Source organism: Branchiostoma floridae, chromosome 17 (assembly GCF_000003815.2).
Source record: "Branchiostoma floridae strain S238N-H82 chromosome 17, Bfl_VNyyK, whole genome shotgun sequence".
Lineage (NCBI taxonomy): Eukaryota > Metazoa > Chordata > Leptocardii > Amphioxiformes > Branchiostomatidae > Branchiostoma > Branchiostoma floridae.
This window is the reverse complement of record NC_049995.1, coordinates 11,493,490-11,509,132: the sequence shown is the minus strand read 5'-3', so window position 1 is coordinate 11,509,132 and position 15,643 is coordinate 11,493,490. Positions and strand designations below refer to the sequence as shown.

Genomic DNA, 15,643 nt, shown 5'->3' with positions numbered 1-15,643 from the left:
TAGGTCATAGAAAATTGGCCAAATAGACACTCAAGATAATATGCCAGAGGCTCTGGCATATTATCTTGAATGTCTATTTTGCCAATTTTCTATTGACCTATGGAGTCTGGTAGAGACTACCTATTAGGAAGTGATCTCAATGACTAAACACCAGGTACATTGCAATTGCTATCCACCTGTTTTACAAGTTACCCTTATTACTTCAGTGTTTCCAGCATGACTAACAAACTAAAAACCCCATACTTAATTAACAAGTGAATCACTGACCACTTCCTATACCTAGTAGCCTTTTATAACCATTATAAAATTAGAAATACAGGGAAATAATTGTAGAGTATTATGTATAATAGGGGTGGAGCAGAGGGCTATCATTATCTTCCTTTTGTCTCTTCTGCCTTTTTGATGTCCCCTGAGACATAGATCTACTAATTATATAGAAGAGGAATCACTGGACAGTACAGTGAATGATTAGATGCACTGTATCATTTTTGATGACCATTTTTGAGAGATTCAGGGGGGGGGGGCATTTCAATGGGATGGGGGTCTGCATGGCATGTACTGTAGGTGTAAATGCTGAAATTTTTAAGGTGGTTTTATGTTCGCAGTTTTCACGTTGCCAATTCACCGCGAACTTAAAACCACCACAAACATTTTTCCATAACTGTACGAGACTACAGTGCATGGTGCTACCGCGAACTTACAAACCTGCAGCTGGTAACTTAAATATAGTCGTGTATTACATGCATGTACCCTCAAGTCTATCAAAATTTAGTGTTTCTCTATTAATAGTATTATGCAGAATTATGGAGATTATTGAAACTGTAGTCATTTTTCCCATTAAAAAGTCCGTCCATGCATTTTTAGCCTTAGATGGAATATCAAGTCGGCTTCTTTAAAAATTCAAGAAAATATCGGATTTCATACACATTTGAAATATGTCATTTCTCTCTATCAATCTTTTTTAATCCTGTTCCTGTCAAAAAGTCGTCTATTTGTCTTCCGAACTGAAAGGCTTGAGTGGCCATTTACAATGGAGGCAGTTTGGTTTGATTAGGCCTGGTGATTATGCGGACAATGCGACTGAATTGGGGGAATGTTGCCGCAGGGGTGCATGGGTATTAATTTGGGTCACAAGTGGTCCCACGTGGGGTGCAGTGGCTGTTCCAACAGACAGAAAAACGTGCAACCCCCCTCCCTCTTATCATAAATGAATCTACTGTAAATGCATTTAAGTTCGCAGGGATTTAATTTCGAGTCGTGGTAGTGGGAAAAGGGAATTTTTGTGGTGCTTTTAAGTTCATGGTAGCACTATGCACTGTAGTCTTTTACTGCAATGGAAAACTGTTCGTAGTACTAGTACTAGTAGTAGTTTTAAGTTTGCAGTGAAGTGGCCACCACGAAAACCGCGAACATTAAACCACTGCAAAAGTTTCTGCATTTACAGTATTTTATAAGGAACTGCATGCCTTTTTCAATGAGGAGTAGCGAGCTATTTTAATCCACTGTTAATCGTGTCCTGCCCACTCTAATTCAACGTTGAGTATTGTTGGTGAATTACTTGTGAGGCCTAATACTGTAATAGGTCGCTTAAATTCTACACTGCATGTTACTCATCCTGAATTCATCATTATGCATTGTTGACAAATACTTTGTATCACAAAGTTGAGCCAGTATGGTGGTTAGGCTTATAATCTTATTTAGCTTGCTGTGGCTCCCATATTCGCTTCCTTATGAACTGGTAAACTACTTCTAGCAAGGAACTTTTGCTTCTAGTGAACACAACAGCCCAGTACTGTAACGTTATCTACGGAACTTTTATTCCTGTGATTTGTGGATCTTACAAGCAGCAAAACACCTGCTTTTCTTCAATTAGGGACACCATGGCAGTTTGGAGTCAACAATTCACTTAACATACAAGTTCATTAGTTGACAAACTGTTTGACAAACTGTGAACTGTTTGGCCTTGGCATACCCACCCCCACATGAAGTACTGTAAATGCATTTAAGTTTGCGGGGATTTAATTTCGCGGTAGTGGGAAAACGGACTTTTCGCGGTGGATTTAATTTCGCGGTAACACCATAGACTGTAGTCTAATACCATAATAGAAAGATATTCGCGGTGGTTTTAAGTTCGCGGTGAAGTGGTCACCCCGAAATCCCGCGAACATTAATCCACCGCGAACATTTCTGCATTTACAGTATTGTGGGCCTGGTCATTTGGCGCAATCAACAGGGTGTTTCATTCATAACCCAGAAGTTCTGTTCTCAAATCCGTTGATTGCAACTGATCTTGTGCCCTTGGGAAAGGCACTTTACACGTCTGTTCTCACTTCCCTCAGGTGAAAATGAGTACCAAGCTTCGTACCTGCTAAGCTATCGGTAAAGTATCGTACGAATGGTCCGGACCTTTCGGGAGAAATTTTCCCGATATCGTAATGGCGATATAGTAGTTCCATCTAGAAGATGAAAAAAAGCTGTCGGCGAGAGGTTACAGGCTCGCCGATATCGGGAAAAACTGTGTGTAGATCGTGCCTAAGTCTGCAATTACAAAGGGTCCCACACCTGAACCCCTGTGGGAGCCGACACTAAATGATTTAGGGTCCCACCTTTATGAACAAACATTCCTAACCTTTGCAGTTGGTTGGTGTGTAAACTGTAAGGCTTGGGGTTAGTTCATTAAGCATTGTTGATTGGGTACCACACGTTTCTCAGAAATAGAACAGAAATGATTGTAAAATAAATACTGGTACAACCTACGACTACTATTACTAAGCTTGAGTACATGTCTGCAAGTACCTGAACTGCATACAATGTATAATTGTGGTCTTATCGTTCTGTATTCACTATTCAGCATTTGTTTGCTACAAGGTAGTTTCAATAGTTTTATAATTTCTAGCATACAGCCTACAGGTATAAACATGTTAATAATTGCCTTTCATGTAATCTTCCTTTGTTGCATTTTAATGGTTTCCGAATTGTTTGTGTGTTTCTTTATCCTGACTAAAATTGCTCCTACTGGCTGGCCCTACAGTTACCGCCCAAGGGGAGGGAAGGGGGTCATTAACCCCAGCCAGCGAGAGATTGTGTATACACAGGCAGAATGCAGAATTGTTTGCGAACTTAATACCACCGCAAACATTTATCCATTATATTATGTTGCTACAGTCTATGGCGCTACTGCAAACTTAAAACCACCCAAAAATTCAATTTTTCCGCTACCGGCAAAATTAATCCAATACGACCATGCATTTACATTATGTGTTTCGTTAATTAAACAAAGATTTGAAACAGTTACTGGCAAAAAGAAACATTTGTTGCATTCTATTGAGTCATGCCCCTGTGGCGCAAGTGGTAGCGTAATCCCTCTGTTTGGCCATCTGCATCAAATTTTGTGGATCTGTGGGTTGGAGTTCAATCCCAGGGTCAGCCACAGCTCAAACATGTTGTAAGGGATTGTATTCATCATTTTAGATGGTAAAGATCCCTTATTCAGGCACAAACCTCAAGTGTTCAACCTCTGCACATAAAAGAACCCAACACACTTATCCTATAAGTTATGAAAAAAAGTAGGTTGACTTGAATGGCTAAAACACATGAGCTGTAATAAAGCCACATTACACTACTACAATATCTAGCAAATTGCATGATCCATAGTCTGAGGTTTGACTATTATTACCTGCATGTATGCAGGTATGGTTTTGATGCTGGTGGGAACTTTTCGGTAGCCGGGGATGTAGGGCGCTGTATCTCGTGAACGGATGGTGCGAGCACGACGATTTTTGGTACGTGGGTTGGGGGTGGTAGCCTAACACTCAGGTTTGATTTTGGGCCTCCTGGCGTTTGAACTTGACATTGCAGGTGGCATTTTTGGTGTTTTTGGGGCACTTTTGGCGCTGTGTGTCCGGAACGATACGCGCGATTGCGACGATTTTTGGTGCATGGGTGGGGGGTTGTTGCCTGTTGCCTAGGATTGACTTTGGGCCTTGTCGCGTTTGAACTTGACCCGGCAGGTCGAATTTTGTGTCCGGGAGGGGTGTTTCCGGAGTTATATCTTCTGAACGGCTGGTGCTGGCGCGATGATATTTGGCACATGTGTCGGCGGTAGCTGAATAATGCTCAATTTTGATTTTGGCGCCCTTGGTGCTTGAACTTGACATTTTAGGTTACCTTTTGTGCGGGCACGGGGCGTGCGCTGTATCTCCGGAACGCAAGGTACCATTGTGTTGCTATTTGGTACGTGAGTTGTTTGTGGTGTCCTGGTGGTCAGGTTTGATTTTGGGCCTCCTAGTGCTTGAACTTGATACTGTATAGGTTGACCCTGTTTTTGTGTGGTTGGGGCATCCCCCCAATATCTGCTTGGTTTTAAAAACAGATTATGGTTGGGTGTAGAACCATCATCTGGCCTGGGCCACCTTCAATGTATCAGGTTACTTTGTATCCCCAGTCTTAGTGGCACTGACAGTTTGCCAGATGACGGGAGTGTACAAGATTATATATCTGTTGGTCAGGTATAATTGGAGTTTGCTTATTACTCTTTGTGGTGTTTCTAGAGCTGTATAGTACTGAGTTTTAAGTTTCGGTACAAGTTCCTTTACCCTGTTGGCAATCATGGTTGAAGTTGAACTTAAACAGAAGAAGATGCAATTTTCTAATGTGGAGGAGAACTGTATAGAGTGTGGGCATAAGAGAAAGGTATGTGTATGATTTGTCCTGTGTTTCTTTTTGTTTCTTTGGTAATGCCATTTCCATACTGTATACAGGTAATTTGTTGTTTTGGGCTAGTCATATTCGCTTGGTTTTTGGGCCTGCTTAATCTATGGTACAGGCAGGGTTAAGTGGTGGAGGCTTAGCTTTGTTCTGTTTTAAATTCAGAATCGTTTGTTGCATTTTGTCGCGGCAAATATATGATGAAATTCCCCTTCTAAGCAACTGCTCATTGGTTTGCGGGGATGTTTGCTGGGTGTTTGCTCTGACTACAACAGCTTCTGAACTTTTCAAAGCTTCCATTGCCAGCAGCTTGCCATCTATAAATGGGATTGACAAGGACATTTTTCATAGTAAATTATGCTGTTAAATTTGGCTTAGATACTACAGGAGATTTAGGTTTGGGTTGGATGGATTGAATGAAAATATCATACCACCCTGGGGACTAACTGTTGCTGCTGCATGGGGGCTACCACTATTCATATTGTCTAATGTCTATGGAACTACAGATAAAAGTATCATTGGTCAAATTATGCAAGTAACATTCCGATGTCAAGTGAATAACACCCCAGAAATAAATCTTTAATGAATATCATTGGAAGAACACAAACCAAGGAGACTTAGCAGCTGCATTAGGTCAGTACATTGAAATAGGAAGATATTAGTAGTATATCATGTGACAGAGTAACTACATGTGCATGGGCCATCTGAGACAAAAAAAGGTAGCGTCTCAACAACTTCAAAGTACTGTGGTTGGTTACATACTTAAGAAATCCAAAATAAGTAATGTTCATCCATGTCCAAACTTACAAATTCAGAAAATGGAATTTCAGAGTCAGACTTTTGCATGGTGCACAACCAACACGGTAAAAAGCTCATTTTTCCAACCACGTACCACAGACAAAAAGGCAAAAATACACAATAGGTCTACAGAAACCCAATACATTTCATGCAGGCCTGAGGTCTACGAACTCTTGTTAATATCTGGCACTGTTGTAGTTGCACAACTACATTTGTGTGCTTTGTCGGCTCAAATCAGACAAACAAAAGTTTGAATTGCTGCAGGCAAAAGAAGCTACCATTTTCTGTGGTGGGTAAATAGCACTGTTGATGTTTTACCCCAGAGTTTTGTGTTCGTTGATTGCATGGTAAATCCGGGATCACTCAGAGCCATTGATGTCAAAAACAGTCATTGTGTATCCAGACAAGGGGAGGATTTGTTACTGCCAAGATAGTTATTTTTGCCTAGGAGAAAATGTACTGATTTAATTATGACAAGATTATCTGTCAAAATGCTAGTGCATGTAGACTGATTCACTTATTCCAAGTAGTCTCAGCCTCTTCCAATTTTGAGTGGAGGTTTTTTCCAAATGTCCCATCAGGACAGTGACTCCTAGTCCTACTCTCCAAGCAATGAGGTTCGGCTCCGGTTGTTTTTTGTTTTTAAATGTTTTTGTAAGGCTTTCTATTTTGTACTGTTTTCTTCATAGACGTTTGAGACAAAATACATATGTAGAAAGCCCAACAAAAAAACCTGAAAACATGAAAAAACACTGCTGCTGGATGCAAACCTCTGCTTGGAGAGTAGAGTAGAGTTGCTAGTAATTGCATATCCTTGTAACGCTACATATTAAAATGACAAAATCAGTACTTCCTCAAATGTTCGCAGCAGGTTAATGAATTTGAGATGACCTCACACTAAAGTAGAAATTCATGACACCACAGGCTCTATGCATTTCCAGTTTATAGCTGTATGTTCAAGTAAATTCCACCAGAGAACAAATTCATATACTGTATATTGCTTTTCCAGTATACCGGTACTTATATTTTAGTATATTCCACCAGACTACAACTTTATGACACCACAAGCTCTATAAATTTACAGTATGGTTGCTTTTACTTCAAACACTGCAAAAAAATTGTTTTCCCTTCTACCACGAAAATAATTGCATTTCCAATTGTGAGAGTGCCAAGACTTAGCTTGGACCCTGCTATGATGTCCGAAGTGATTGAGGCAAGGCGAAGTTCAAGTTCTCTCGAGATCGACTTTATTCACAACTCAACTGGTGATGGCCGTCGGTGGTAACAATCAGAAGTACTCTTCACTCTCAGTTGGCAAAGTCCAGATCTTACTGTCCGTCACTGAAGTCCAAACTGTCCAGATCTTTCCACAACTTCTTTCGGCACGTGGCAAAACTGCCACGGCCCGAGGCCGCTACCTTTCTCGGCACGAAACGACTGCTACGGCACGAAACTGCACTCTCTGAATCGAGTGTCTCCTTTTTATCTTCTAAATTTTGGGTTGGGCCAAGACCAAATACGGTTAATCTTATGCGAATCCTTAGAATCTGATTGGCCCGGGAAACATGTTAATGTGGGCTAATAACTTCTCAGAAGTCCGGAACTCAAGTGACATTGAATGGCAAAGCGTGAGGAAACCAGCAAATTTCGTATTAAAAAGCTCCTCGGAGGCTTCACCTGAGGGTCAGACCGGAGGGGTCGTGAACTTATGCCTCGGTCAGCCCTCGGGCTACTCACCCCCTTGGAACTGCTTTGGGCACAACCGGCCAAAACTTTATAATGCAAGTTCGAATGCAGCTGTCAAACTTTCTGGACTGTACCAACTCTGAGAGAGGGAAGGAGCAACAGGTATTCTGACACTCTAGAACACTGTACATCACAAAGAAATCTTATTAACATTCGAATCCGACTTCTGTCAGTCGCCATTGCTATCCTAAACTATGAGTACAGCTTCTCACAACAATTCTGTCATGTTTCAACCGGGAAACGTCCCGTAGTTTCGCTAACATTGGAGTTTTCTATGTGGGTTACATCATCGATCGGTAACTAGGGATCCGGCGTGGTTACTAAGCTATACATCAACTCATCTTCCAGCCGGTCCGGGACTCCGTACATTCCATTCACAGTGACCGAGATATCGGACGTGGGATACCAGACAAAGGTGTCAATCATGTGGCTCCGGTCGAGTTACAAAGTCGGGCCATCTTAAGTCAAAGTCGAGACTAACACTACTACTAGTATTAGTAACAACATCGGTCACATAATCACCTTCAATAGTTATCCTAACACAAGTTCTGCGTGCGTTTGTCCGTTATTCACAAAGTTCCTTAACCCTTATCCTATTAACCCTGGTATTTGACCTCTGCGGCCAGTGCCGGCTAGCTTAATTGCAGTGGTTATCCGATCTCCCACAATGGGCCTCCTTCGGCCAGCTGACGGAGGATATCAGAGTACTGAGAGGAGTCCGGCCGTTGCTAGGCACATTAGCTAATTACCGTCACTCTAGCCTAGGATACAAACTACTTAGTCTAAACGGGCTGGCCCCGTTTACACAATAGTAAATTGACTGTGTTGTCTTCCCTACAGCGATCCCCTCCTTCACCAGTGAACCCGGAAACGTGACTGCAGAAGTTGGCGGAACGGCGCTGCTAGAATGGCAGATGGACGACGATGGAGCTTCCCAGATATTTGAGATCTGGAGAAAGCTGCCCAGTGCCGGACTCATCCAACGAGCCGGCGGGGGAGATGCCTCACCATTTCCTGGCTATGAAGTCAGTTCTGTTTTTAAATTACAAGATGTTATTTGTTACGCCTACAGGAAAAATGGTGTGTTCTTGGTTCCCTGACCAATCCTAGCGAAAAACCAGCAAGCCCGAGTAGTGAGGTCTCAGCTACTAGCGAAGAACATAAAATATTTTATCTCCTAAAACATTGTAGAATCATTTTCCAAAATGTGCTTATTGCTGTTTCAATAGAAAAAGTGATAATACATACAGAGCCAGTATGGGATCCGTATACAAAGAAAGACAAAGATAAACTTGAAAGGGTACAGAACCAAGCTGCCCGATTCTGTACAAACAACTACAACAGGGATGCTAGTGTTACCAAAATGAAAACAGATCTACAGTGGACATCACTTGAAGACAGAAGGAAAATGTCCAGACTTTGCATGATGTACAAAATGACCAATAAGCTAGTGGACGTACCGACTGATAAGTATCTAATACCAGCTCAAAAAAGAACAAGAAACAGCCATGACTTCAAGTACCAGAGTTTCCAAGCTAGGATTGATGTGTTCAAAAATTCGTATTTTCCCAGAACTATCGTAGATTGGAATTTGTTATCACCAAGTACAGTAGGGGCATCTTCTCTGGATAGTTTTAAAGAACGCTTGCAGTTAGATGTGCAAAAGTTAGGTGTGACGGATCGTTCAGTGTAATATAACCAGCTGCTACCGCGCCGCGTGCCTGCGAAGCTGGTGTGTTACGCCGAATGGCGGTTATACCGGCTATATAGATACAGATACAGACAGAGCCACCAAAGCTTAGCCCCATCTATGTTGACACCCAGGTTTGTTCATGGCTAAACTCTATAAAAAGAACCCTGGTAGAAAACACAACATTAGTTTTCCTACTAGTCGGCTCTATGGCAAGAGTTTGTTTGCCATATTCATGCATGGTTTATGAAGTTCTTTGCACACAACCAAGAGATGTTTACCTGCCAGTAAGAAAATCATGACTCATGATGAGGGGGATACAAACTTAGTCATGTTGGGGACTGCAGCCTTCCCGTTCCCACTGCAGTGCCACCTAGCAGTGGGAAATAGAGCTACACACAAGCTCCTGGTTGTGCAAAGAACCTTGTTAAGCATTTATTTACCAACCTGAAGATGAATCATTCAAGTAGTTTTTACCGTGTATAAACTATCTTTGTTCAAATCAATTCCAGGGAAAATTTGAGATCGAAGGGATTGCTACCCTGAAGATTCTGAATGTGAACAAAGAAGACGCAGGGCAATACGAGTTCCAGCCCAGCTATGATGATGGAACTGTCTTGGATTCAATCGCAACCCTCGTAGTCACCTGTGAGTTGAGTTTATATTTTTGTTTCATGTTAATTAAAAGGTACAGAAAATTTGGCTAAAGGACCAGTTCAGGTCCAGAGGATCAGCTCCAGGTCCGGACTAGAACCTGGACCTTAGATCTTGTCTAAGAAAAGTTTTAATTGGATGATTCTGAAAACAATGGCCAATTTTGCTACAAAGGAATCTGTTTAGTGGAGGATCTGACTCCCACTTGCATTTTACAATACTATCTTGTTGTAGTTACTTATTGGAAATGACTATAAACTCTACTTCCCTCATGCTGTAGTGCCCAGTGTGAGCTAAGGGCAGGCTTTTAGCTAGGATTTTATTATAGGGAGTCCAAATTTATTGGTGAGTCGCGGTTAGTGACTATTGTAGAGGGGTCCGGGGGCATCCACCTTCCATGGTGCAGAGTTTTTGATGATTTTAAATTAAAATAGTGCATTCTAAGGTATCCTATAAGGCAAAAATGCTGTTACAGAGGTCAAATTAGACGACTGTGACCACAGATGACCTGGTAGCATCCCTGGTCAATCAGAATTTCATGCTTGTCAGTGGATTTTCTCCTCAGTGCCAGGGCGTCCAGAGGTCAAATTTCTTGTTATTCTAAGAAAAGTGCGTCCAGATGACGCGTTGACGCATGCCTGGCTAAAAGCCTGGCTAAGGGGTAAAGAAAGGGAGACGGGCACTGCCACTGAACACTGAAAGCTGAGGGAAGGATTTTAATTTTCTAACTTCCTCTTTCAGACCAGCCCACTATAACCGGTGTGACAGCCTCCTCTTACGCTGTCAATGAAGGCGATGACCTGACGCTGACCTGCGCCGCTGACGGGATCCCCGCCCCAACGTTCACCTGGTCGAAAAGCGACGGAAGCTCTCTCGACGCAGCCGTGGCAGACGCGGCCGTGGGAACTCTCACCTTCAGCAACATTTCACGGGTTTCCACGGGAACTTACACGTGTTCTGCAGATAACGGAGTTGGGATGGCACAAACGCAAGACATCGCTGTTTCTGTTTCATGTGAGTACTACGGCATCCAGTATTCCACTGTTGAAGTACTCTCCAAGCAGAGCTTGGTAGGGAAAATCCCGTACCAACCTCTGCTTGGAGACTACAGTAGAAGACGCTAGTAAATGATCTCGAAGCACATCCTATGGTATACATGTAAGATAGTATCAAAAGCTTGCAAAGGAGTCTTGCTGGCTTAGAAGTGTGTATGGCAACCAGAGCCAATGATTGTCTGATCATAGCCTTTGACCAGTGTATTCTGTTGCAAATCCTCTGGTTGCCATACACACTCCTAGGCTGGCTTTACTCCTTTGTCAGCTTTTGATGCTATCTTATGCTATCGTAGGGTGTGTTTGGAGATTAGCTAGTAAAGCAAAGGGGTTGTGATTCGAAGTAGCATGCATAGTTCTGTGGTTAGCGGTCATGCTATGGGACCAAGAAGACGCTTGTTTGTCTCCTAGCTATTGCTACTCACCCAACATGCACGCCATTTAGCCATGGTCCAATGTTCATTATGCTTGTCAAAAAGAGCTAGGGGGATTTCCCTGTTACAGTGAACTATTAATACTGTACGTAATGTCTGTCTTCTTTGTCACAACTAGTGGAAGAATAACTCTTAAGGTGAGCTGTACTGGAATAAGATCTTTCACTTTTTCTCCCTCCTCCTTGTTACTAGTACCACCATTACTTACCCTCATACTTCTTGACCCTCCCTCTTCCACTAACTAGTAACTGTAACATCATAGAGAAATTAATTCTAACACGTTTTATTTTATTTTTTCAGACCCCACAACCGCTGCCCCAACCACACCAACACCAAATGTCACTATGAAAATGAGTGAGTACAGTAACAACAATTTTTCCCCAAGTCACCAGATATTTTACAAACTCTTTTCAACTACTTCATCTCTATTAGTATTAGTATAACACAAAAGCGGACTAATGTTATTGTCTGGACAAACTTCAACACGTCTAGTTTAAATCCAGAAATTGTGTAAACGTTTCTAGCCCAAATGTGCCTGTTAGGGGTGAGTACCGGAACAGAAAATTCAGGTCCAGGTCCTGTTCAGGTCCAGAGGATCAGGTCCAGGTCCGGACCTGAACCTGGACCTGATTCAGTATGACTCATACCAATGGTCCATTTCGCTACAAAGAAACCTGTTTGGTGGAGTATTAGACTTACACTGGCGTTTTAAAATCCTACAATGCTAACTGCACCAGTCCTGTACAATTGGCTGTAAAACTTGGTAGAAATTACTATAAACTCTACTCTACTTCACTCCTGTTATTTTCTTCCACCTGCAAGTGCCACCAAAACGTGTGAATGCCTGATAAAATTATCTGTTCATTTTCTAATCGGTCCAACATCCAGTCCACCTAATTTTTTCAGGTCCAGTTTTTCTGGACCGGTCCAGTAAGAAAAAAACGGTAGTGTACCGGTACGCTGTACCGATACTCAGCCCTAGTGCCTGTAATGACAATGTTTCACTTTCAACCCTAAATTAACGCTGTTGTTGAACAGTTTGAATTGATAAAAAAAAGCATGAAGAGGTTGTTGCCACAGTTATTCAAGTTGATTACCATTTTGATACAGCTGATGCCCCCACCCCAGCGCCAAGTGCCGCACCTGAGCCGACAGGAGACATGAAGACTGATGGGAAGGATGACGGAAAAGGTAGAGGTGGTAGGTATTGTTTTGTGCAGAACTATTAGTGTTTGAATTGAGTATTCATCTGTCTTCAACATGGTAGAATCCATTGTTGTACAACTTGAGCTTTGTTCCAACACTAAGGAATTTTAAACTTGCCGCATATTTTTCGGTCGATCTCGCCAACCTACAGAAGATGTCTTCCTGCCACTTTTGATTAACTCCTGACGTCATCACGCTTGCAGTTTCTGGAAAGTCAGTACAGTGAATCCGATACCTGATGAAGGTCTGGGAGATTTACCAAAAATTCATGGCAAGAGTTTATTTTGTGTTGGGACAAAGCTCAAAGCATACAACTACTAATGTTTGTAGAATGTTTTATCCAGTCTTTATGGTAACTGGACTCAAAATATGAAAATGTACCTTCAAGATGTCCACAAACATGAGTTTAGTCTATTGTTAAACAAGATTTTGATTCATAGAGAACTTTATGATATTTAGATAAAACCACCAATAAAAATTCCTGCTATAAAAGACAACAGTTGCACCAACTTAGGTTTTTCCTATACTTTCAGCAAAACCACAAAAAGGTGGACTAGGCACCGGTGCTATCGTCGGTATCGTGATCGGACTCCTTGCATTGTTCATCACCATCGCGGTGGGCGCCTACTGTGCCTCCAAGAGATTCGGCCCCCAGCAGGAGAAGAAACCAGATGTCGTGACCTTCACCAAGGCTGAGGAGAACGAAGCGGAACCGCTGAAGAACAAGGACCCTGAAAACCCGCCCGAGAAAACGGAAGATAAGGATACCTCCATCATAAAGAACGGAGAGATGGAGGATGTGCCTTTGAAGAATGCAGAAGAAGCTTAACAGGTAAAGGGGTAAATAATGTGTTACATAGAATTGAAACGTCCAATAATGCTTCACGAACAAATTATACCGATAACGTTAAGAGTGGGCTGGCTACGATTAACGGTGAATTAAAATAGCTCATAATGCTTAACGGAAAATGGCATTTAGTTTAGAGTTAGCTTTAAGACTAGAGTATACTATATTGTCCTATACTATTTGTCTCCTTTAATGTTACCAGTTCTGCAATTAGCCCTTGGGGAAGAATTTGAAAAATAAACTTTTATCATATTACTTACTAGTAAGCGTAATTGGATTTTTGTTTACTGTATAGGAATACATGTACATAAATTTTTTTATAACCCTTTTTATTATCACATGGAATGTCAATTTTAGTCCTAATTCATTTGAAGATATTTTGTTATTAACTGTTGTGAAACTTCTTGCCTTTCCAGGTAGCTGATGAGTTGTTGCCATCATGAACAGTCTGGGAACTTGCTGCTAGGAGAACAGAACAGAACAGAACAGAGTAGCCTTCTCGCATACAGGGTTATTTCCAGACACTAGTGGATCTGGACACTGAATTTTACATCTGCTTATGTGGTTAGTTCACCTTTATTCGAGGGGTAACCTATATCCGAACGGTTGTTTTTAAGAACAGGGTGATGCCAAATACAACGGCCAGTGGTTTCAGTACTTTAAATGCAGAAACTTTGCGGTTTTCGTGGTGGCCGCTTCACCACAAACTAAAACCACCGTGAAAAAATTGCAATTTGGAACCATGCTTTTTAAAATGGATATGTTACCCCGTGGATAAAGGTGAACTAGATTTACGTACACTTTTAGCATTTTTAATTGTGAAGTTGAGCATTTAGATACTCTAGAAGAGGCAACTTTTTTGTTTTAGGTAAGGATTTGTGTCACAAGAAGTGAATCAATTTTGTAGACAATGAACTTATTTTGTGATCATGTGAAGTACATTATTTGTAATCTTGATGGACTAACACTAGAGAGTAGTAGCATATGAACTTAGCTACTGGTGGTGCCTTGGTGAAAGATTATCTTTTTATACAACCCAAAGTTGGCAGGCACTTTACTTCTGGTTGTTTAAAAAGGTTCTAATATCAGTTGATCTAACAACAACTATCATAATTTCACTGGGTGCCATAACACTGCCACATCTATAATACATTGTTATTGGGGCCTTTTCAAGATTGTCTTGAACACTTATAAATATCTGAAGTGCATGTACCTCAGAATTACTGATGCTGCATTGGAACATCATGTATTTTTTCTCATATGGCGGTATTATGGCATACGGTGGTATTAAGTTCTAACCTAACACAAACCTAATGTGACTATTCACAAATGCCTTCTTGACTCAACACTACATTGAAATATCTAATTTTTATAAAGTCAGTTTGGACAAGAAAGTAAATGATATTGGTTTGGCTATCGCAAACCAGTATTTTTCAGATGGTATTACGAGAGTTCATATTACTTAACCAAATGTGACTATTCACTAATGCCTTCATGACTCGATGTGTATTGAAGTATGTAATTTTACAATGTCAGTTTGGAAAAAAAATGAATGTAAATGATATTGGGTTTTGCTATTGCAAACCAGTATTTTGCAGTGTAGAGAAGACTGATATGTATGACTACAAAGTTTCTTGGTGAAAAGACTTTCAAATGGCATACGCCAATTTCATCAGCACAGAATAGGATCATCAGTTTATGGAGGGTGTAAAAGGGTTTGCTAAGTTATCTAGGTGTTGGTGTAGTTGTATACATGTACGAGTATTATCTTTCAAAGGAGCTGTCTTAATCTACAAGTACTTTTGCCACTACTGTTTTTGGAATTGCATAGCTACAAACGATTTGATGTTAAATAGATCATTCCATGATAGAAAGCTTTTGTAACATGTTTTGGGGTGTATTGTTGATGCTATTATTAGTTACTAATACATATTGCCTACATGTAATTGTAAGATGTACATGTAAATGTGGAAAGTTTTATAACTTCACAGACACTGTTCTTGTACTTATTTTGTAGCTAGTGTAAGTCCTCGCATTTCGTATGTTGCTTTTGCCATGTTGTTGCCTCGTGACGTTCTTTGTCTCGCCAATCTTGCCAGAAAGGTAAAAATACAATTAAAAACCCATCACTGGTGTGGTGTAGTTTATTTCAGCTTTATATTTGATGCATGTTAGGCTTGAACTATTTGGTCCATGACCTCAAGATACAAAAAAATTCTTGAAGTTAAAATTGCTGAAGATTATCCCATTTAAAACTAGTATGAATATGCCATCTAAAATATTTGACTCTTTTCTCATTAATTGTATAAATAAGGACTTGATTTGCATTATTCATATTCATTGAAGTTCCTCTCAAAGCAAGTTACGTACCGAGTATGAAGTTACTATCATTTAGCACAATTGAAATATAGATTTTCCTTATTGGTTAAGCAAAGATAGTCCTGATATCAGCATAATCAAGATGATACCAATGCATTAGTCTTCATTTCAGTAGCCTATATAGGTTGCA

General features: G+C 40.9%; 1 protein-coding gene across 1 annotated transcript in view; it reads left to right on the top strand.

Annotated features, from left to right (window-relative positions):
* LOC118403993 (roundabout homolog 1-like) overlaps positions 1-15,260 on the top strand; it is a 21,110-nt gene extending 5,850 nt beyond the window's left edge. The window contains exons 3-9 of the mRNA XM_035802890.1: positions 8,092-8,276; positions 9,454-9,589; positions 10,337-10,609; positions 11,382-11,435; positions 12,192-12,281; positions 12,821-13,119; positions 13,551-15,260. Coding sequence (XP_035658783.1) covers positions 8,092-8,276; positions 9,454-9,589; positions 10,337-10,609; positions 11,382-11,435; positions 12,192-12,281; positions 12,821-13,116 — 1,034 coding nt within the window. The 3' untranslated portion in view covers positions 13,117-13,119; positions 13,551-15,260. The remainder of the gene's footprint in view (positions 1-8,091; positions 8,277-9,453; positions 9,590-10,336; positions 10,610-11,381; positions 11,436-12,191; positions 12,282-12,820; positions 13,120-13,550) is intronic.
* The last annotated feature ends 383 nt before the right edge of the window (positions 15,261-15,643 follow it).